This window comes from Epinephelus lanceolatus, chromosome 1 (genome assembly GCF_041903045.1).
Source record: "Epinephelus lanceolatus isolate andai-2023 chromosome 1, ASM4190304v1, whole genome shotgun sequence".
Classification (NCBI taxonomy): Eukaryota; Metazoa; Chordata; class Actinopteri; order Perciformes; family Serranidae; genus Epinephelus; species Epinephelus lanceolatus.
In genome coordinates, this window is record NC_135734.1 from 48,443,915 (window position 1) to 48,465,342 (window position 21,428).

General features: G+C 41.2%; 1 protein-coding gene across 4 annotated transcripts in view; it reads right to left on the minus strand.

The window, feature by feature from the left end:
* mtss1 (MTSS I-BAR domain containing 1) overlaps positions 1-21,428 on the minus strand; it is a 75,931-nt gene that overhangs the window by 17,134 nt on the left and 37,369 nt on the right. For all 4 annotated transcript variants that reach the window (XM_078171585.1, XM_033626235.2, XM_033626234.2 and 1 more), the window contains exons 4-6: positions 13,197-13,281; positions 11,640-11,731; positions 11,487-11,561 (exon numbers count right to left, since the gene is read on the minus strand). In XM_078171585.1, coding sequence (XP_078027711.1) covers positions 11,487-11,561; positions 11,640-11,731; positions 13,197-13,281 — 252 coding nt within the window. The remainder of the gene's footprint in view (positions 1-11,486; positions 11,562-11,639; positions 11,732-13,196; positions 13,282-21,428) is intronic.

The window sequence follows — 21,428 nt, forward strand, 5'->3', positions numbered from 1 at the left end:
CGGAAAGAGGGAAGAGAGAAGGCATGGAGTGGGTTTTACACACATCACACCAATCAAATGAGCCCCTCTCCTCGCCCTTAAATGTGCCGCGCGAAGGCGTAATGAGAGTTTACTCAATTCGCCATGGCAGAAGAGAGCAGCAGCATCAGACGGCCAAACTTCTCCCAGGAGGAAACTGATGTTTTGGTCCGGGAGGTCCAAGCTCACAGTGTCCGAATATACGGAACTGCGAGCAGACCTCCACGGGCTGATGATGCAAAGGTAGCCTGGGAGGAGGTCACCACAATTGTAAATCAATGCTGCGTTTCTCTCGTGCGCGCGCGCTCTCTCTTTCTCTCTCGCAGTCTCACTCTGTTTCTTTTCTTTTGACTTTTCTAAGATGACAGATGCTGAATATATACTCCCTATCTGATGCTGTGGCTGTTTGTGGTTGGCTGAGAGGGATGTGAACTCACTAGTTTGCAGCCGTTTAATCAAATCAGATTGGGTTTCCATTACGCGTACCAAACATGCCAATCCCCTTTGATCTGACATCAGATGTGACGAGACAGTCGATATAGAAATACATTTATGTGCTGATTGCAGATAGTTGCATTGAATAGTGGTTTTGTGGCTATTTATTGCATTATTAATGTACCTGATATTCTGGAAAACTGCCTGTGAGGTTTTGGCGATGTGTGCGCACTGTCCGCCGGTCAGCCAAACTTCGGCTTACACCGGTTGCACTCCCCCTGCGCTGACAGTAGACCTGGTTTCAGCTGGCAAGCTTTTAGCGCACCTTCGGCGTAGCCTTTTGGCACGAAACTGTCACTGCGCCAAGCTGGATCTGTCGACACCTCCCCCTGCTGCACCGCCACACCCATCACAGCACACCTCGGTCTGCCAAACTACCAAACTGAACGCGCCTCGGGTTGCGCTGCTCAAAACTAGCTTTGCGCGGGGTTCGCCACCCTGCGCCACCCTGCGCTGCGCCAGGAAACTAGAGCCCTTTGACTTATTTCCACCCAGCCGACAGTGGGACTTAGATTCATTGTGCCGACAGTGGCTTGGAAAACCGCCCATAACCGTGTCACACGGGGAAGAGGGAAGAGGGAAGGCGGCTGGAGCTCCTCCAACATTTGTGGTTAGATTATCATATTTTTTTATTGACAAAAATATAGGCTGCTTCGGCTGCCCCTAAATATTTTTTTAACAGTTCGCACACACGTATTTTTAGTGGAGTGAAACGCTCGCACTGTCGAGCGCTGGATCTGACAGCCTGAGCACATCGGCACAAAACGCTACAGCATTCGAGATATTATTTATATCATGAGAAGTCAATACTTTCGGCAGCCTAAATCTTTTATTTAGAAACTATGGCGGGTCAAATTAAACTATGGCGGACCGCCATAGTTTCGTTAATTAATGGGAAACACTGGAGTCATACTTAAAATTCCCACGCAACAAATCAGCTCTCTGTGAAGGTTTTTTAAATCAATTTAAACTGAATTACATTTTTAGCCTCTTTTTTTTTTTGGAAATATTGCAATAATTTTGTATGGTTATCACAAAATCCCACGGCACGCCATTTGAGAACCACTGCTCTAGAGCACCGAATGTGGATTAATCCACTGCTAAAAATAGTCTCAAGAGATGCACCATTTCCCCCTGTTTGAGTGACGTTTGATCAAGACTAGTGACTACTGTTTTAGGAAATTCTTCATAGTCTTCATAGAAAACTAAACCATGCATTTGTAACAGGTTTTTAAAGCATACTATGAAAAAACATAAACAAAACATTGTATACAGGACTTCATAAAAAGGCAGGGGTAGGAATCACCAGTGGCCCCATGAGACAATATTATCACGATACTTCAGTCATGATACAATATTATTATGATTTTTAAGGTTTCACCTGCAAGTTATATCCCCAGAGGAAAACTTTGTCGATATCTATTTTATCGAACAAGATAGAATCAAAATTGAGACTTGGCGTCCATGTATTGATACCATATTGCCAAGCTATTGCTGCACAGATTTTGTCCCCCAACCCTTTAAAAAGTTAGGTGCTAGACTTGACACCAGCACACATCAAAGAGGAGGTTATGAAAATCACAGACACAAAAATAAATAAATAAAAAAGCAACTATAGCAAACGAGAGTGAATCTGGGGTCTGCTTTCACTTTCATTTTTGCTGATACCGTTTACAAAACAGCAATCGACAAACACTAGATAGTATACCTTTAAAATGTACATCCCAATGAGTACTACCGTAAGAAACCTCGGAGTAACATTTGATCAAGATTTGTCTTTTAATTCTCATTTAAAACAAACCTTACGGACTATTTTTTTTTTTCATCTGCGTAATATTGCAAAAATTAGGCCTATCCTGACCCGAAAAGATGCAGAAAAATTGGTCCACGCTTTTGTTACCTCTAGGCTGGATTACTTTAACTCTCTATTATCAGGTAGCTCTAGTAAGTCTTTAAAAACTCTCCAGCTAATTCAGAATGCAGCAGCACGTGTACTAACAGGAACTAAGAAACGAGATCATATTTCTCCTGTTTTAGCTTCTCTGCACTGGCTCCCTGTAAAATCCAGAATTGAATTTAAAATCCTACTGTTAACTTGTAAAGCTCTAAATGGTCAAGCTCCATCATATCTTAGAGAGCTCATAGTGCCATATTATCCCACCAGAACACTGCGCTCTGAGAACGCAGGGTTACTCGTGGTTCCTAAAGTCTCCAAAAGTAGATCAGGAGCCAGAGCCTTCAGCTATCAGGCTCCTCTCCTGTGGAATCATCTTCCTGTTACGGTCCGGGAGGCAGACACCGTCTCCACATTTAAGACTAGACTTAAGACTTTCCTCTTTGATAAAGCTTATAGTTAGGGCTGGCTCAGGCTTGCCCTGTACCAGCCCCTGGTTAGGTTGACTTAGGCCTAGTCTGCCGGAGGACCCCCCTATAATACACCGGGCACCTTCTCTCCTTCTCTCTCCCACTCGTATCCTATTACTGCATCTTGCTAACTCGGCCATTCTGGATGTCACTAACTCGGCTTCTTCTCCGGAGCCTTTGTGCTCCACTGTCTCTCAGATTAACTCATATCACAGCGGTGCCTGGACAGCGTGACGTGTGTGATTGTGCTGCTGCCGTGGTCCTGCCAGATGCCTCCTGCTGCTGCTGCTGCCATCATTAGTCATTAGTCATACTTCTACTGTTATTATACACATATGATTATTGTCACATATGTATACTATCAGTTACTAATATATACTTTCAACATATTGTACCACAGTAGCCAGAACTATAACTATAATATTATTACTTTCAATAATGTTGTTGTAAGCTACTGTCATTACCTGCATCTCTCTCTCTCTCTCTCTTTCTCTTTCTGTCTCTCTCTCTCTCTCTCTCTCTCTCTTTCTGTCTCTCTCTCTCTCTTTCTGTCTCATTGTGTCATACGGATTACTGTTAATTTAGTGCGACATCTATTGCACGTCTGTCCGTCCTGGAAGAGGGATTCCTCCTCAGTTGCTCTTCCTGAGGTTTCTACCGTTTTTTTCCCCGTTAAAGGGTAACGATATTGGGCTTTATAAATAAAATTGATTGATTGATTGATTGATCCTCACGGCTGAGAAGTCACAGACAGATTAACACACTGTTGATTTTAGTCTGTTTATGGGATTTATTGATAAGAATAAAACTACAGAATGTCTCCAGACCTCAAGTTTTAACACACAAAATATATGCTGACAGAGAGGAGAGGAAAATAATTATCATAATATTAATGACCATAACAGAGGGACTGCAGACTGACTTGAGGTGTTCAGAGTGAACACAACAGTTACAACCCTTCAATACTGTCAGAGCCTCATTAGTGGCACTTTCTTTAGCCATAAGCCAGTCTGTTAGCATTCCTCAGTCACACGCGTACTGTTAGCCTCAGGCTGGGTTAAACGAGGAATCACCAACAGTGATAACGAGCTGCTGCTGAGACGGAGACGGATGGTGTGTGGGCTGGTGGGTATTTCTGACTACAGATGCTTTAGATGGTGACTGCAGTGTTTTTCAGCATGTGGACTCAGAGGGGCTGTTTATACTGTATTAATACACACAGAGGTTAGATTAAGTCATCAGATCTGGTCCAGTATGATGATTTGCACAAGAATCAATTCACTTTGAACAATTATTCAATAACTTATCTTGTCTGAATTCATTTTAATTACACATATTGAACACAACTTGATAAAAAGAGCACATACACCAATCAGCCAAAACATTAAAGCCACTACCACCTGACATGTTCCACCCACTCAAACACCGCTGTAGACCAAGGCTTTATACTCCAGGTCTTCACAAAAAGGGAATTTTATCCTAAAAAGGCTGTTTAGACCTCGATCCCCCGATCACCATCTCCCATTTTAACCATTTTTACAAAGTTTGTACATGTCTTTTTTCTAGACATCTGTTGGTCATCTTCATGAGGTAACAGATGATGGTAAACAGTCTGTACTGACACGTGTGCACATGACCAATGTGCCGTCTGCTGATGTCTGCAACATACAGCATGTTCTTAATTATGATGATTCATTCTCAGCAGTCTTAATGTTTAAACTGCTGATTTCAAACGCTTATTCATCCAACCGTCTAGACCATCTGTATCACACACTGATGATGTCAACAATGTCAGACAGGTGGACCAGGTAGGTCAGTTCAGGTGATCAATATGTTTCTGAAGTGAGCTGAGACACAATGATGCTGTATGCAAAAAAAAAAATGAAAAGAATCTTCTTTAACCTCTTTCAACTTTGTTTTCATCCTCGGTCGACCTTTCTTATTTCCCTATCTTCCAAACTCTTTCTCCCTCAACTTCTTTATACTTTAACTTCTCTCATTTCTCCTTTTACTCAGTCAAGTGCTACCTCTCAACTTCTCCTCATCCTCCTCTACCCTCTCTATTCTGTGTTCAACACTGCATCTGTCTCGTTCATCTCTTCCCCTTTTCCTCTCTGCACAGTTCCCACACCTAAAACATCAAATTCAAGAACTTTTCCAGGACTTTCAGGCCCATTTGCCTCAAACTCAAGGACCCAACATGGCACAGTTTGAGACTGAATCAAGCCAGAGGGGCTTCAGAGTGTGAACATGTCTCTGCTGTGTTACAGTGATGGCAGACGATATCAAAAGAACCTCAATCTCTTTTCTTTTCTTGGACCAAATATATGAATTCAAGCACTTTCAATGACCCATGTCCATTTATGTCCATTTCAAAAAACTTCCAAGGCCTTGTTGTCCCTTTAATTCAAAACTTTCAAGGATTTCAAGGATCCAAGGGAACGCTTTCTCTGTTTTTCATCTCTCTCTGCTTGAAAGGCACATGACATCATCCCTTTCCTGCTCCTTCTCCTCCTCCTCCTCCTCGTGCACTCCCTCACCCCCCCATTCTTTGATGCAACCACTTGAGAAATAGATAATTACATCGTCCCTCCATCTTTAACCTCCTCTTCTCTCTGCTCGGATTTGGGGATTCCCATTTTTATTGTCTCTGTCATCATATACATTTGCTTGTCTCTTTGTGCTCTTTACTAACCTCTCTCCTCTTCCTCTCCCTCAATGTTCCTCCTCCTATCTTTCTAACCGCAGTGACCGCTGTGGAGTCATAGAGAGGATGACTCCAACCCCTCCCTTTAACCTTGTCTTGTCCTCCCTCGTCTTTTCTGTACATGGAGGGAAAGGTCAGCGGCCATCTTTGAGTGTTTCATCCTCTTCTCGTGGATATTTTATGCTCATGTTTCCCACAATCCCCACAAAACTCGACTGGTGCTGCCAAAACTAGAACCTGAACGTGACTCTTCTTGTCTTCTATTCCAAGCCATAATAGTCGTTTTCCTAGTCCTAATACTCCTAGTTCTACTAGTTCCATTCTTAGTCGTACTTCTACTCCCAGTCCTACGACTCTTAGTTCTAATACTACTACTCTTAGTCTTACTAGTTTCATTCTTAGTCCTACTACGACTCCTACTTGTAGTTCTACCCCTACTAAGCATGGTCCTACAAGTCCTACTGCTACTCCTAGTCCTACAATTCCTTCTTCTAGTCCTACTACTCCTTGTCCTAATACTACTACTACTCCTAGTCTTACTACTCATAGTCCTAGTGTGATAATCCAATTTCTCCTACTACAACTCGTAGTCCTGCTACTCCTGGTCCTATTACCACTACTCATACGACTACACCTAATTGTATTACTCTTATTTCTAGTCTTACTACTACTCCCACTACGACTAGTCCTAGTCCTGCTACCTCTACTCCTACCACTCCCAAACCTAATCATGCTACTCCTATTTCTAGTCTTACTACTACTCCTACTACTATTACTCCTAGTCTTGCCACTCCTAGTCCTACTACACCTAATTGTACTGCTCCTATTTCTAGTCTTACTACTACTCTACTACTATTACTCCTAGTCTTGCCACTCATAGTCCTACAAGTACTACTCCTTGTCCTTCTACCTCTACTCCTACCACTTCCACACCTAATCATACTACTCCTATTCCTAGTCTTAGTTCTACTCCTACTCTTATTACTACTCATAATCCTACTAGTCATATTTCTAGTCCTACTACGACTCCTAGTCCTACTACTTGCACTCCTACTGCTACGTCTAGTCATATTACTCCTACTCCTAGTCATACTACTCCTACTCCTTATCTTACAACCCCTCCTATTCCTCCTACTACTATTCCTTGGCCTACTAGTCCTTTTCCTAGTCCTACTACTCATAGTGCTACTAGTTGCATCCTTAGTACTACTTCTACTCCTTGTCCTACTACTCCCAGTCCTGACTCTTCATTCTAATACTACTACTCCTAGTTCTACTAGTTCTATTCTTAGTCCTACTTCTATTCCTAGTCCCACTACTCTTTGTCCTAATACTACAATTTGTAGTTCTACTTCCCTTTGTCCTACTCCTAGTCTAGTTTAGTGTAATCCTTCATATAACACCAACATTAAGGCGAGAGAAATTATTATGAAAAGACTGCGAGGGGAACATGTCATAATGAGACAATCACTACAGGGACTGGGGCAGCATGTGTGTTCTTGCAAGTCCATTCATTTCAGTGACCAGGGGTCAGTGTTTACATACATTTGTGGTACATGAGTCGCATTTAAACCTTAATTTTTGGATAAAGTAGCAACCTGAGTGTATGTGTGTGAAGAAGAATGGGATAACAAACAGCATCCTTATGTCGGTCTTTCAATTTCCTCGACTCTTCTCTCATCTGCCTCTCTCTCTCTAGGCAGTTGGAGATATCTGAAGTGGTTACACACCACATAATGACAGAGCAAACACACACAGACACACACAGACACACACAGGATCATATGGAGTGATTACTGATGAAACAGATGTTTACTGTTATAAAGTTTTTCTTTTCATTCACACACTCTCTATTACACGACGTGTTTTTGAACAAACCAAACAAAGGGGAATGAACTAAAGTGAACTGAGAAAAGATGGCCTTGAGACATGAGACAAAGAAAACTAGAGAGCTAAACATAGTTTAAGTAAGTGAAACTGGTGGAGCGTAATGTAAGAGCTGCAGACTGAATAGAAAACAATATTTAAAACAGCTAAAACAAAAGTTAACAAAGAGTCCCTGAAAATAACTGGACCTTTGCTTTGAGTAGTTTTCTCCTACCAACAACAGCTACAGCAGTTTAGTCCTTATTATATGGTGTCTAAACACAGCCACACAGCCACACAGCCACACACACACACACACACACACACAAACACACACACAGCACTGTACAGCAGAGATAATTATAACGTGAAGCCCTGATTGGTGAGTGTACAGAAACCATTTTGGTACAATGTGCAGGAAAATGTTGTGTTCTTGTGCGCGTGTGTGTGTGTGCATGCTGTGTCATTACGTGGTGACAACATGTGAAGCTGTGGCTGTGTGTTTGAATTTCTTTTGCTTACTTGTTTACTTGTTGTCTCTCTGAGCCACACAGTCCTCATACAGAGAACACAGATGATAATCAGATAGCTATTCGATTCGGATTATTCGAGTTAATACAGCTTTTATTTTTGTAGTTTTGTCCATTATTTATATGAGTGATGATAATATTGTGCTCACCGAGTTAATAGCTGAGATCTGCTTAGGCAAATTTAATCAAACAATAAAAAAAATTGACCAAAAATTCAGAAGCTCCCACTTCCAAAGTAGTTTGGACCATCTGGATAAACTGCTGGCTTGTTTCCATCCTGTCAGATTGTCTAAATGCTTGTATTTTTTCACCTGTCAGACATTTTGTTTTACTTTTTACATACTGTTAAATGAAACTTGTCCCACATAGCAGCAGCAGACGTTAAAGGTAGATGCTTAAGATCAGTCAATTTAAGTCCTGACTACAGTTTTATCTCTTAACCAAGAGAAAGCCAAAACTATGAAAATAATAAGTTGAACTAAACCAAATTTTTCCATCAAATGTTATAACTTTTTCTGATCACTAACTGTTCTTGTGATTTAATGTTAAAACGCAAAAAAGTATTATGACTGAACTGAAGGAGAAAAATAAATGTTGTAGAAAAAGAGATGGAAAGCAGAAAGAAAAAAATAAGGCACGTAGCAGAAAACATGTTCAGAGATGTTAAAGCCACATCACACATCACTCTGTTTACCATGGGCGGGTCTGCACTGAGACTCAGTGTGTGAGTGTGTGTGTGTGTGTGTGTGTGTGTGTGTGTGTACAGGCTATTTCTGTGTCTGTGCATTTGCGTATTGGATTTGTTGAGAGGGACGACAGAGAGGATATTTGTATAAAGGCCTTGAGGTTTCATTTTGATTGTGGTGTGTCTGCGCACGTGTTTTGGGCGTTTCTGTTCTATTTCCACCGTTACAGTCCATCTGCAGTCGTTCCTGGCGAACCTTCAGTCTCTTTGATTATGGGATGGCGGGGAGGCCAGGTGCAGCCATGGCAACCACAGGGTGTGTCCCTTTGATAGCAGGGCACAGGGTGTGGCCCAGGTGACTGCCTGGCAGTCTGTCTGGGTTGCCGTGGCAACACTCTGACTGACAGGCTTGAAGTCAGCGCAGGCCTCACAGCACAGCAACCGCTCAGCCTGAACTGAGTAATTTTAGACATTCAAAATAAGAAATACTCAGGAATCAGCAGCTCCAGGGCAGATTTCAGATGTAAAAACCAAACCAAACTCAGTCTAATGTGTTGAGAGTTAAGAGTCCCTCATTTAACAAGATAAAATAGTGACACCTACACAATGACGAGAGAGATAAACACGACAACCTTCTGGAATCTGTTCAAATAACACAGGTGGGATGAAGTCATTGTTTTATGAGTCACAAAGTAGTCTCAAGTGTCTGCTATGAAGTTCAGCGTTAAGTCGAACAACTCCCAGAGCAAGACTAAGTCCTGAAGTTTGTTTTTCTCTGCATCATTTGTCTGTCTGCAGCTCTGTGCTGACAAATGAAAATTATTGGCTGCAGGTGTATTGAGGACGCTTTTAATGGCATTACTCACTTGACCCTTGAACACGTGGAGGACCCAAAGGCCTATGTATGTCTCTTATTTATTGATTTTAGCTCTGCCTTTAATAAACTTCTGCCCCATCTTTTACTTTAAAAACTTGGACAGATGAATGTCAATCCCTTTTTAATTAAGTGGTATTTTAATTTTTAACCAGCTGTACTCATGAATGGCTGATGTGCAATACTGTTTTGTGTAGTATGTGTTATTTTTATTATTTTTTTTACGGTGTATGCTGAATTTCTTCTGGACTATTATTGCAAGGCAGAAATACTGTACAGCTCCTGAGTCCAAGAAAAATTTCCCTATGGGGACAATAAAGTATACCGTATAGTATCGTATCGTATTGAAGATCAACAAGTCCCATGTCAAGTAATTTCTATAAACAGATATCTGTATATGAATACAGTATCTGTAAGCAATGGGATAAGATTTGGGGTATCAGAAGCATCCTGGTTTCCGTTTGTAGTTCACGCACTATTAAAGTCCGCTTAAAGCAAAAATATGTCATGCCACAGAAAAATGTGTTATTAAGCACCAAGCCAAATTTGAATGATTAAAAAAAGTCACCAAGCACATGAAATTACATTTCAATATCATGAAACATTAGGCAGTGTTCTCTGCTCTGAGACGCTGGGGGTGTGTACGCTGAATGTGCTACATAGTTCCCAGTCTTTTCACGTTTTCAACATTTCTCACATATACAATATGTTAAGATGTAAATCTCAGATTTTACTTTACTCTGACTTTAAGACCAACAAGTCCCAAGTCAAGTTATGTCTATAAACAGATATCTGCACATGTCTGCAGAATCTCTAAGTAACAGAACAAGATTTTGGTATCAGAAACATCCTGGTTTCCGTCTGTAAACCTAGAGTATTATTAACCAGCAAAATCTGAGCAGGCTTTAGTTGCATGCAGGTTAACAGTAAGGGTGGAGAGCAAAAGAGGCGGAACGCATTGGTCGAAATACAATATACTGACAATCTTATATCGATTAACTCCAACTACATTCTTGCTTCTCAAGATGCTAACTGGAATGCAAACAATGACTGGTGCATGGAGGAGGAAGTCTTAGCCCGGATATCTGTTATTCGAACATCCATTGGCTCCCCAGAACCCCCAAAACACTAGCTGTTGCCCAAAAAGGCTAAATCTTCTCTGATTGGTAGCTGATGGGTTCACAGATTTTAAGAGCAAGAGGAAGAAGTCCCAAGTTAAGACTAACAAAAAGGGTCAGTCATAAGTCAAGTCCAAGCAGTACAAATCATGTCCAACAAGTTCCAATTCAAGACCATCAAGTCCCAAGTGAAGACCTAAAAGGATCTAACAAGTCCCAAATTAAGATAGGTAAGCCCTAAGTCAAACTAAAGAAGTACAAGTCAAGTCCAACAAGTCCTGAGTTAATGCTAACAAGTCCCAGGTAAAGATCAGCAAGGTAAGTTTAGGTTTTGATCTCTGAGTTTGAGGTGATCTGTCAAAACCCAGCAGGACAAAATTACCCACTTTCCCGGTGTTTAACCAGACTAAATAAAACATGGAAGGTTGCAGCTTATTTTAGAGAAAACATGTTTAAGAGGGATTATTTCTTCCCTCAGGGTGTCAGGTGACTGACAGAAGGCAGAGCGTAGCGTAACAGCAGCAGAGATCAGAAAACACTTATCTCAGCACAATGAGTGCAGGATCAAACAGACTCCTCGTGTTTACTGTGACGGATTATCTCACTCTGTGAAAGACGGTTCTCATATTCAGCAAGTGCCTTCTTCCTCTGAAGTAAACAAGCTCTGATGTCTGCAGCGTCACCACTCAAGTAAAAGCATTAAAGCTAACCTTATTTTTGCTTTTGACTGTGTGATAATGTAACTTGACAGAGGATTTTATTGTTGCAGTGTTTATTTCAGTGCTGCTGAAAACCTGATGGATGTGATGGAGACGTTTGTTGTTCTTACCTTTCTTCACCTTCTTCTGCAGTTTGATGGTGTCTGATGATTTCTTCTTGATGTCCGCTCTAGCCTTTTTGTACTCTAAACAATAAGAGGAAACCGGCAGTGAGGGACAGTTTGTGTCTGTGCAGGTCTGTGTGTGTTTGCAATTTAGCATACCTTTAGCATGGTCCTTGTCCAGCTGATTGGCCACTTTTTTCCACTCCTCCATCTTCAACTCCAGCGGAGTGACGAGACCCTCTGAGAGAGCTCTAAAAGAAAGAGATGTAAAGTCTCATTTAATCATTGTGTTTAAATGAGTTTTACTTGAATTAATCCTAAAAACAAAAAAAAACTTAATTGCTTTTAAGTGAGTCTGAGATTGGTAGGTTGGATTTCCATAATTATTTTTCATTCATTCATTCAAACCTTTACTTAAGACTCAGTGAAGGTAATTTGGCGGCAGGACACATCCACAACAAGAGAGGAACTGGTGGAACAGTATCCTTTCATAACCTAGAGTTGTCTTGCTTTGGTCTGAATCAGGGACTCATGTTGTTCCAAAGTTGTATAATTGCCTAGAGTTGGTTCATGTTCTCACGGCAGCATTTACAAGCGGACCAGATCAAATGCCTTGTGTGAGAAAGCTGCTCTTGATTGGTCAGAATTTCCATGTGGGAAAAATCCAGGAAGTAAAGCAAATGTTGAAGAAGAGTACACTTGCAAGATAAATGTGACACTTTCTAATGTCACAATGGAGGGACAACTACGCAGGTTGATTTTAGCTCTGCTCATCGTGGACTATATTGCTGTCATTGTTCATTTTAGTCAAACCATACAGTTTGAAAACGAGGCACGACTCCAACTAGAAAACAATGTTTTGATGCATTGGATGTGCTGAATGTGCATATTAAGGCAGTACAGGCAGTAATGCTCCACTATGTTCACCAGCTAGTCTCATTCTGTCTTTCTGTGTCTGTGTGGTGTTTGCTGCCGAGCAGGTTGAGTACAGTGGGTTTGTAGAGATTTCTCTCTAAAAAATAACACCATGAGAACAGTGAGATTGAACCAAGAGTAACACTGTCGGTCGGACAAATAAACATTAGCTGAACCTCTCTATAAAGCTCCATAAAGCCAAGCGGAGCTGCAGAGTCAGCTGATAATTCTCTGTAGATACATTCCTACAAGCGACGCCTTTCACGCTTTCATTTGATTCTTTATTACACACAAAATAGTGATTATAGCGCCGTTAATGTAAAGCTGTGTGGTGTTGTGTTGAGTTAAGAGACAAAAACTGTAAAAAATGAAGACTGTAACAAAAACAAAACCCTATTGTCATCCATGAATGGACCAACATTATTTAACCCGAGAGCTACAAGACGTGTGCGTGTGCATGTGTGTGTGAATCATCTGACTGATGGCTTCTCTAATGACAGCAGACAGCAATGACAGAAATCTCTCTCTCTCTTTCTCTTTCTCTTTCTCTCTCTCTCTCGCTCTCTCTCTCTCTCGCGCGCGCACACACACACACACACACACACACACACACACACACACACACACACATCTATATGAGCATATGTCAGTTGAGAGTAATTAGTCTTGTTCCCACACTGTCTGATCAGAGCTGTCATCACACCATCAATCACACCCTCACCTGCCCTCCTCCCTATCTGGTAAATAACACAAGTGATACTACTCTGTGTGTGAGTGTGTGAGTGTGTGTGAGTGTCTTACGTGGTGAACAGTTTCAACTTGGACTCAATGCTGCGGTGTCTCATACACATCCTGGTTAGCGCTGAGCCAATCTCCTTGGTGGCACCTGGAAGGCAAAACAACACCAGATTAGTTTTATTTTGAAAGGAAGCTGAAAGTGTTGAAAACAAAAAATGTTTCAAAATCAGAGTCTGGGGTACTGAAACTACGAAATAAAATGCCAGCTGATAACGTATAGAAACTGTAGCGAAACAGAGAGAGCCTGAGGCAACGTCTCAATCATTTAAAGTGATATATTTCTCTTACAATCAACATTAAACAGGAAACTGAAGACTGTTAAACAAAGAGTTGATGTACTGCAGGAAAGCTGAGCAGTGTGAGTGTGTGTGTGTGTGTGTGTGTGTGTGTGTGTGGCTATAATTGCTTCATCAAGTGGTATTGAGGAAAATCCATCTGATTAAAGTCTTATGACGAGTGTTGTAACGTGTTGAAATGATAGGTGTGTGTGTGCGTCTCATTTTGTTAATGAATTATGTAAGGCAGAAACTACCTCCTTTCACAATCAGCCTCTGGGAGCTGAATGTGACGATATCAGGTTTCTCTCTCTTTCACTCACTCACACACACACACACACACACACACACACACAATTACGACAGTAGTCCTCCATAATATCCGTCTAATGCCGCTTAATGAGGCAGTGATAGATCATGTGTACAAGCACACAATGCCAGGGATTTTTAAACCAAACACATGACAGCACCTCCGCACACAATCATACAGACGCAACAATGCTGACCACCTCTTTCTCTCTCTCATGCACACGCAGATGCACTCACACATTTCAATCCTCATACTGTGCTAAACATTTTTGAATCCATGCATGAGACATCAAAAACAAGTTTTTACACTTGACTTTTGTGGTAAAGTTTGTGCGTCTGCAAATAAAAAATGTGATTAATTAATAGTGAAGAAAACCTTAACAAATGATGACATTGCAGGATCTTTTTTAACACTAAGTTCTTGTCATATTTCCAGCTCTGCACTCACAGTATATTAATGCCACCTACTGTGACATAAAGCTCCAAATTAATTAATGGATGTAAAATAAATGCCACATTAAGTCAGAGGCAGGGCTGGGCGATACTCCCTATAAATCAGATTTACCTTGATAGCTTTAAATATAGCAATACTTACTTTTTAATACATTAGTGCATGATTCGTCTTTATCAAATTGAAAAATTGTGATGAGTAAATTTAGGTCTAAGTTTGGTTTATCGTACAACCTGAGTCGTAAGTACAAGTAAGTAACAATATGTTTTACAGGAGAACAGAAACTTTTTTAAACTATGGATGTTGATGTTGAACGTTAACTAATGTAACAGAAGATGATTCATATAAAGCTGCTGGAAATAAACTGTGATTTACATTTTGTTTTCCTGACTTTTAGAACATTTATTCAGATTTGTGCAGCATTTCAGAGGAAACATAAATGTTGACACAGACACAAGACGACGGAAAAGAGCTGCTGAACATCCACAGTGGGTCTACTGTCACGCACACACGCACACACACACACACACACACACACACACACACACACACACACACACACACACACACACACACACACACAGTTAGGCCCATCATAATGGTTTCTTTGTGGCACCCAGTCTGTGTGTGGACACAACACTTCCTGTTAAATTGACCTCTTTCTGTCTCACACACACACACACACACACACACACCATACTTGGTATATATTTTGCAAATAATCTAATTATTTCAAATTCTATGAAAAAACCTTGTAAATTTAAAAGGAAAATCAAAATACATTTGAGTCCATGAGCAGTTTCCGAAAACAATTATTTCTCACCGGCCAAACGGACTGTTGGATAAAAAAAATCTGCTGGCCAAGCATAATTTTTTATCAGCCAAAATAATAAAATGCATTTTTGTGCCACATATATATTTATTTCAGTACATTTCACTGAGATAATAAGTTACGTTAAATACAAACCTAAAAAAATATTTTACTATATTGAACATCACTACAGCCTCAGCATGTGAATAAGTTCCCTCTGGTAAGCAGTGTATATGGCTAGGGCTTTTATTGTGAAAGGTAAGAATGGATGGAGTGAGCTGTATTATGCTGCCGTTGACATTGTGGGATGACTAAAGAGTTTGCTGTCTTGGTTTAGACAACAGAGCCTCCGTGTTATTATTTAATTATCTTCATAAGTATGGGCACAGATCACTACACATTAGCATCACAGTGGCTCGAGGCAGACCGGCCTTTGGTGATAGTTTAGCTGAGTAGCAGGCCTGTACAGTAAACAGTGCCGCAAAACTAGGGGAGCTCAAGGAGGTCAGTTTCGTGGCACTGTTTAGACGTGTGTAAAAAGTATCTGTAGTCTGGCTGCCCCCTGAAAGGCGACTGAGATTCAGTCAGTGTGCATTGTACTGCCGTGGATGTTTTGGTTTTTGCTTTCTGGTATAGACAGCTGCAGACACAGAGGCAGCTGCCTGCTCAGGGTCCGAGATAACGTAATCTTCTGCCTTGTGCTTACATACTTGAAGTGGTGAATTTACAGCTCACAGCAACTTAATACGATACAGTCTCTGGCTTTTGTTTGGTATCTCGTGTTGGCAATAAATGCTGTTGCCCATTTCCAAAGCATTGTTACCATAGTTAGCTTGTCTACTATATTACCTGAATGTTACTGTCACACTGAACGTCCCGCTGACCCCCGTTCAAACATTCAAACTTTTCATGTCAAAAAAGCTACGAATAGTGAATATTTATATTGAACAGCTAAATCTTACCTGACTGACATAACACTGAGTTGGGCACAGCCCTAATCCATAGTGTGTGTCTCCGAAACTGACAGCACAGCAAAGGAGCAGCAAATGATGTACCATTGTTAGATTTTTGATTTTCCTGTAACAAATCTGTTGTACAATGACAATAAAGATTCTGATTCTTAACACCAGTACTGAGAGCTGTACCTAGGCTAATATGTGACCTATGATGAAATGGGATTGATCATTCAGCGCACCTGGGTGAGAGCAGATTCGGGAGGTTAAGAATGTTTGGTGCATCTGGAGGTGACTTCTCTTATTCTTTCTTTTGACAGGAAATTAAGAGAAAACACAAGAGAAATTAAACAGAATGTCGTTGCATGAGGCCCAGTCTATGTCTTAGGATGCAAGACACACTGCAGAAAACATTATGAACATAAAGTGATAATAAAAAAAATTTAAAAAAAGTGTTTGTCAGTGCTTTTATACTGTCTGTTTTCTTGTACAACAAAGGTCTGATACAACCCTACCTACTTAACCACGTGATAATGCTGAGAGTATATTGATACTGTGATATGAGACTGGATTACACCTGAAACTATGAGTTGGGTAATCGATGAGTCAGTCAATAGGAAATTCTGCAACTATTCTGATTATCACCTTATTGTTTTAGTCACATTTCAAGCACAAGTGTTGAACATTCTCTGGTTTCAGAAACACACGTGAGGATTTCCTGCTTTTCTCGGTTTTATAATCACTGTGGCCCAAATATATTTGGGGCTTGGACTCTTGGTCCCACAAAACAAAGCAACACAATGACCTCAGCATGAGCTCTGGCAAATTGCGATGAGTTAACAACTGAATGATTAATCATGAAAACAACTGGAGTCAGAGGCTTAGACTGGTAACTTTCTGTCCTCTTGATTATCGTACTGAGTCAAACATAAAGTTTGTTTTTATCACTCAGCTTGATCCTGCGATGGAACAAAGTGACACAGCAGCTTTACACTGAAGAGTCTGAACTGTGAGTTCACGCTGACTCATGTCATTTCATTTGAATATCAAAATCTGAGAGCTGCACCAGAAGAAAGCAGGCAGTCTCTCTTACACACACACACGCACGCACGCACGCACACACACACACACACACACACACACACACACACACACACACACACACACACAGAGGCTGCAACGCTGAGTCACAGCCGAGTTACGTAAAAAAAAAGAAGAAAAAAAAAAAAAGAACAATCACAGTGAAAAGATCACTTTATTCAAACAGCTCCAGCACTAACAGGAAGTTATGTCAGACTGAAACCTGGACTGTACACACTTGACATTCATGTAGAGCACTCATTCCTTAAATCCTTCCTGTGTGTCATCTAGCCTCCATTAACCTCCCCTCTTCCCTCTCTCCTTCCTCTGTTTCTTATCCGTCTTTCCCTCATTGTCATCTACCCGTCCTCCCGCCTCTCTCTCTCGCTCTCCATCCTTCCCTCTCTGCCTCCTTCCTCTCCTCCTCCGTTCTACCACGACAGCTATGAAACACAACATTATTTATCAGCCACATGTACACACAACGTTGCAGAGGGCGAGTGCACCCACACGCACACACACAGGCACTCAGGTATGAAGCGTGGGTTAAACGTTAAAAGGTGTGGCGAGGTGTGTTTGCTTTATTTGCCTTTCCCTCCCTGTTGCAGCTCTGAGCTCAGAGCTCAGAGAACATTAAAGTCTCGTGGAACCGCAGCAGTGACACTGAAATTATCTTAATGCTGCTAAAGTAGATGTTTCAAAAGTCTGACATGCAATGTTTAGATGGACTGTGTGAGTGTGTCTGTGTCTTAAAGGGACAGTTCACCTCAAACACCCCCTTTTTTCTTAATACCTGTTGCACTAGTTATCAGACTAGATTGTTTTTGTGTGAGTTGCCAAGTCTTGGAGATATCAGCCATGACAACATGGGTTTCACGAGCTGGCTCCCAAATCAAAAATACATATTTTCCTCTCACCATTAGTGCTATGTATCAGTCGAGATTGATTTGGCGTGAGTTGCCAAGTGTTGGAAATAAGGTTGTAGTGATGTCTGCCTTTTCACGAATAAAATGGAACTCAATGCAGGGGTCGCGTTAACCGGGTATTCTCGGTCATTGACCGGTTTTTTACAGCAATGACCGGAAAATCTGAAGGCCGTCGGTCATTTTGACCGGTTGCAATTACCATCCCTGCTCACATGGCGGCGGAGTGCACAGTCAGTGGCTGCCGTTTTCATACTGCAGAGAAAAAGTCATTCATCTGCTTCATGTAGCGTTGTTGAGCCCTGGACACACCAGACGCGTAGTGCCGCGAAAGTCCGCTTGACTGTCCACACAGGCAGCGCATTTCTCCTGCGCTCTCCGCGCCGGTTAAACATCGACTCCACTCGTTTGTTCCTGTCAGTACTCGTTTTTTCACTTCAACAGGTCATTTTAAATATGGGTAAGTCCATATTTTAATCGTTTTTTATAACGTAATAAGTTAATTACAATTTGTCATTGCATGTCCATGTATTGAGCGTGTTGGATAAACACTGAATGAATAGGGCATATTGTTCTGACCATTTAATTCATGTAGTTATGTCTGTAGGCTCGGTGACACAAAATTAAAATTGTAATGAAGTGATTAGGGTATTGAAAAATGTGTTCGGTTATGCACTGTTGTGTTATTTTAAATTATAAACACGGTATTTTCTCCACACGTTCCTCAGTGTGTGCTGTTATTTTATTTTGAAAATTGGATTGGATTCTCTCGTCTTTTCTGTGTCCGACTTCCTGTTTGGTACGATCCGCTCGATCCAGCTTGACAGAAGCCCTCGTGGCTCACGGCTCGCGTGAAAAATAGACCCGACACCGAACTGAAGCACTGCCTCTGCGGGCGCTCCGCTCTGCTCAGCGGCCTGTGTGTCCACGGAGGCACCGCTTCAGTTCGGTCAGATAGGTTAACATGGGCGCCGATTGAAAACTGCCTTCGCTGCTGGGCGCCATGCTTCGGTTCCGCATCCGGTGTGTCCAGAATGGCACGGGTGTGTGGATGTCTGTTCATCTTTTCGTTCATGTCCTTATTAATGCACACTTTATAACTTGCTTGTTGAATTTATTAAAAACAAATGAATGAAAACTAAATATCTTTGAATATCTTAAAGGAAAATTAAAATGACCGGTAAAAATAGATTATGACCGGATTTTTATGACCCTGTCGGTCAAAATGACCGGCGATGAAAAAGTCTAGCGCAACGTCTGACTCAATGGCACTTGGCTTGTGGTGCTCAAAGTGCCAAAAAAAATACATTTCAAAATCTCAACAGCAACGTCTCTTTCCTCAAATCATGACCTGGTAACTCAAGATAATCCACAGACAGCAGTTTTATGTAGGAACTTTTTTCTACCAAACTACACCCGCCAACCATATCAGTCTTCATGGATGAGAGGCTCATGCTAATGACACAGCCGAGTGCCATCTAGTTCCATTATGTTGAAGAGAAGGCAGACATCTCTACAGCTGATATCTCCAACACTTGGCAACTCACATCAAAACAATCTAGATTGATAAACAGCACTACAGGTAAGAGAGAAAATATGTATCTTTGATTTTGAGGTGAACTGTGCCTTCAAATCCTGTCTGGTTTAAAGGCCAGCTTTAACGAGTTAAAATAAAACATAACATTATTTCAGTTTCAGGTCAAAGTGAAGAAAAGCACAAATGAAATGTTAGCAATAATGCTTGCCAGTAAAGCTGGTCCAAAAACTGTGATGTTTAGAGCAGACAGCAGGGGTACTAATTTCACTGTTACCTTTCATTTTCTTTTCCAAATAACTTTCACTGATGTCCCCAGCATGGTGACACCGAAACTGTCACTATCTCTGTTAATAAAACTACAACTACAATACAAAAAGTCCAACTACAACAATAAGTATCCTTTGATTTCCAGGTGTAACACGTATCTGATGGTTTTCATTTGAAACTGCACTGATACTGTTCTGCATGTTATATTTCATAATCTTTAGTATCTCAGTACACTGCCCAGCCCTGTTTAATGGTGTAAGTGTTCTTTTAGCAACACATGAATTACAGCGTGCGACAAAGCCAGGTGTTAAACTCTGAAGGTGTTTGCAGCGTTTGTGTTTAGACATGTCTAATAGGGCTCAGAGCCGATTGGAGATGACTTCACAAAAATGTAACCTGACAAGATCAGACAAACTCAGTGGGGGATTGAGTTCGTTTCTGATTCTCACATTTTTTTTTCTTGTTCTGGTGTTAATATGCTGTTGATTCGAAGCTCTGAATACATTAGATCAACTATTAGTTGGGGATTATTGGCCTAGGATCAAAGAATAGTGTGACATAAGATCAAGTAAGATGGAGATTCTGAGTGTGTGGAGTCACCTGTATGAACACTATGTGGTAAAGAAGTATGCGGATGCCTGAACACTGCACTCACATGTGGTTGGTAAACATCTCACTCCAAAAAAATGAAATAAAGCTCTATTAAAATTTATTGTTTCACAATGAAACACATTGTGTGTATTGTTGAGCCACAAAATTTGTGTTGTGCAACTCCATTTACTTCCTTATGAAACATTTGCAAAGCAGATTTTTTTTTGTGTCCATCACGTTTGCAAACTTGCAGGTGGACTTTGCCACACCAGCACAAAGAACTTTAAATATATTTACACTCTTTTCTCCTCTTGTAAGCTTTTTGCACTTTTCCAGGTTGGCCCAGGTAGTTTTTTCTCACACCTGCATCTGTCCTGACACTGGGATTATGTAGCTCTCGTTACTGCTCAGGTGCTGTGGCCTGGTTACCTGAAATAAGTGAATGACAGATATAAGACCGCTCTGTAGTTCAGATGAAAAGAATGTGGATTGGAGATGGCTCTGAAAAACAAAGATACTGCACAGCTGTTTGAGGAATAAAATAAAATAAAATAAAATGGCCGATATGCAGGACAGCTTACTAAAGTAGCTCAGCAGTGTGATGGACGATATGCATAGTGCATATGCGAAACAGATGAGTAGCAAGACTGACCGCATTAAACCATCAGCATAAATGTGCAGCACGTCACCTGCGTGATCGTACACGGGCTTCCACAAGCTTGTGCACAAAATACAAACAAGAAAGGGACCCACTCCCCAAGCCACTGCCCCATGGTGCTACTAGTGGTCAAAAACTCCACAGAGTACGTTTACTCTGCTGCCATAACAGTCTCCACTCTTCTCAGAAGTCTTTCCACCAGATTTTGGAGCCTGCTACAAGGGATTGCTCCCATTCAGCCCTAAGAGCATCAGTGAGGTCGAACACTGATGTTGGGTGACAAGGTCTGGCTACAGTTGGTATTCCAGTTCATCCCTGAGGTGTTGGATGGGTTGAGGTCAGAGGTCTGTGCAGCCTAGTCAAGTTCTTCCACACCAAAC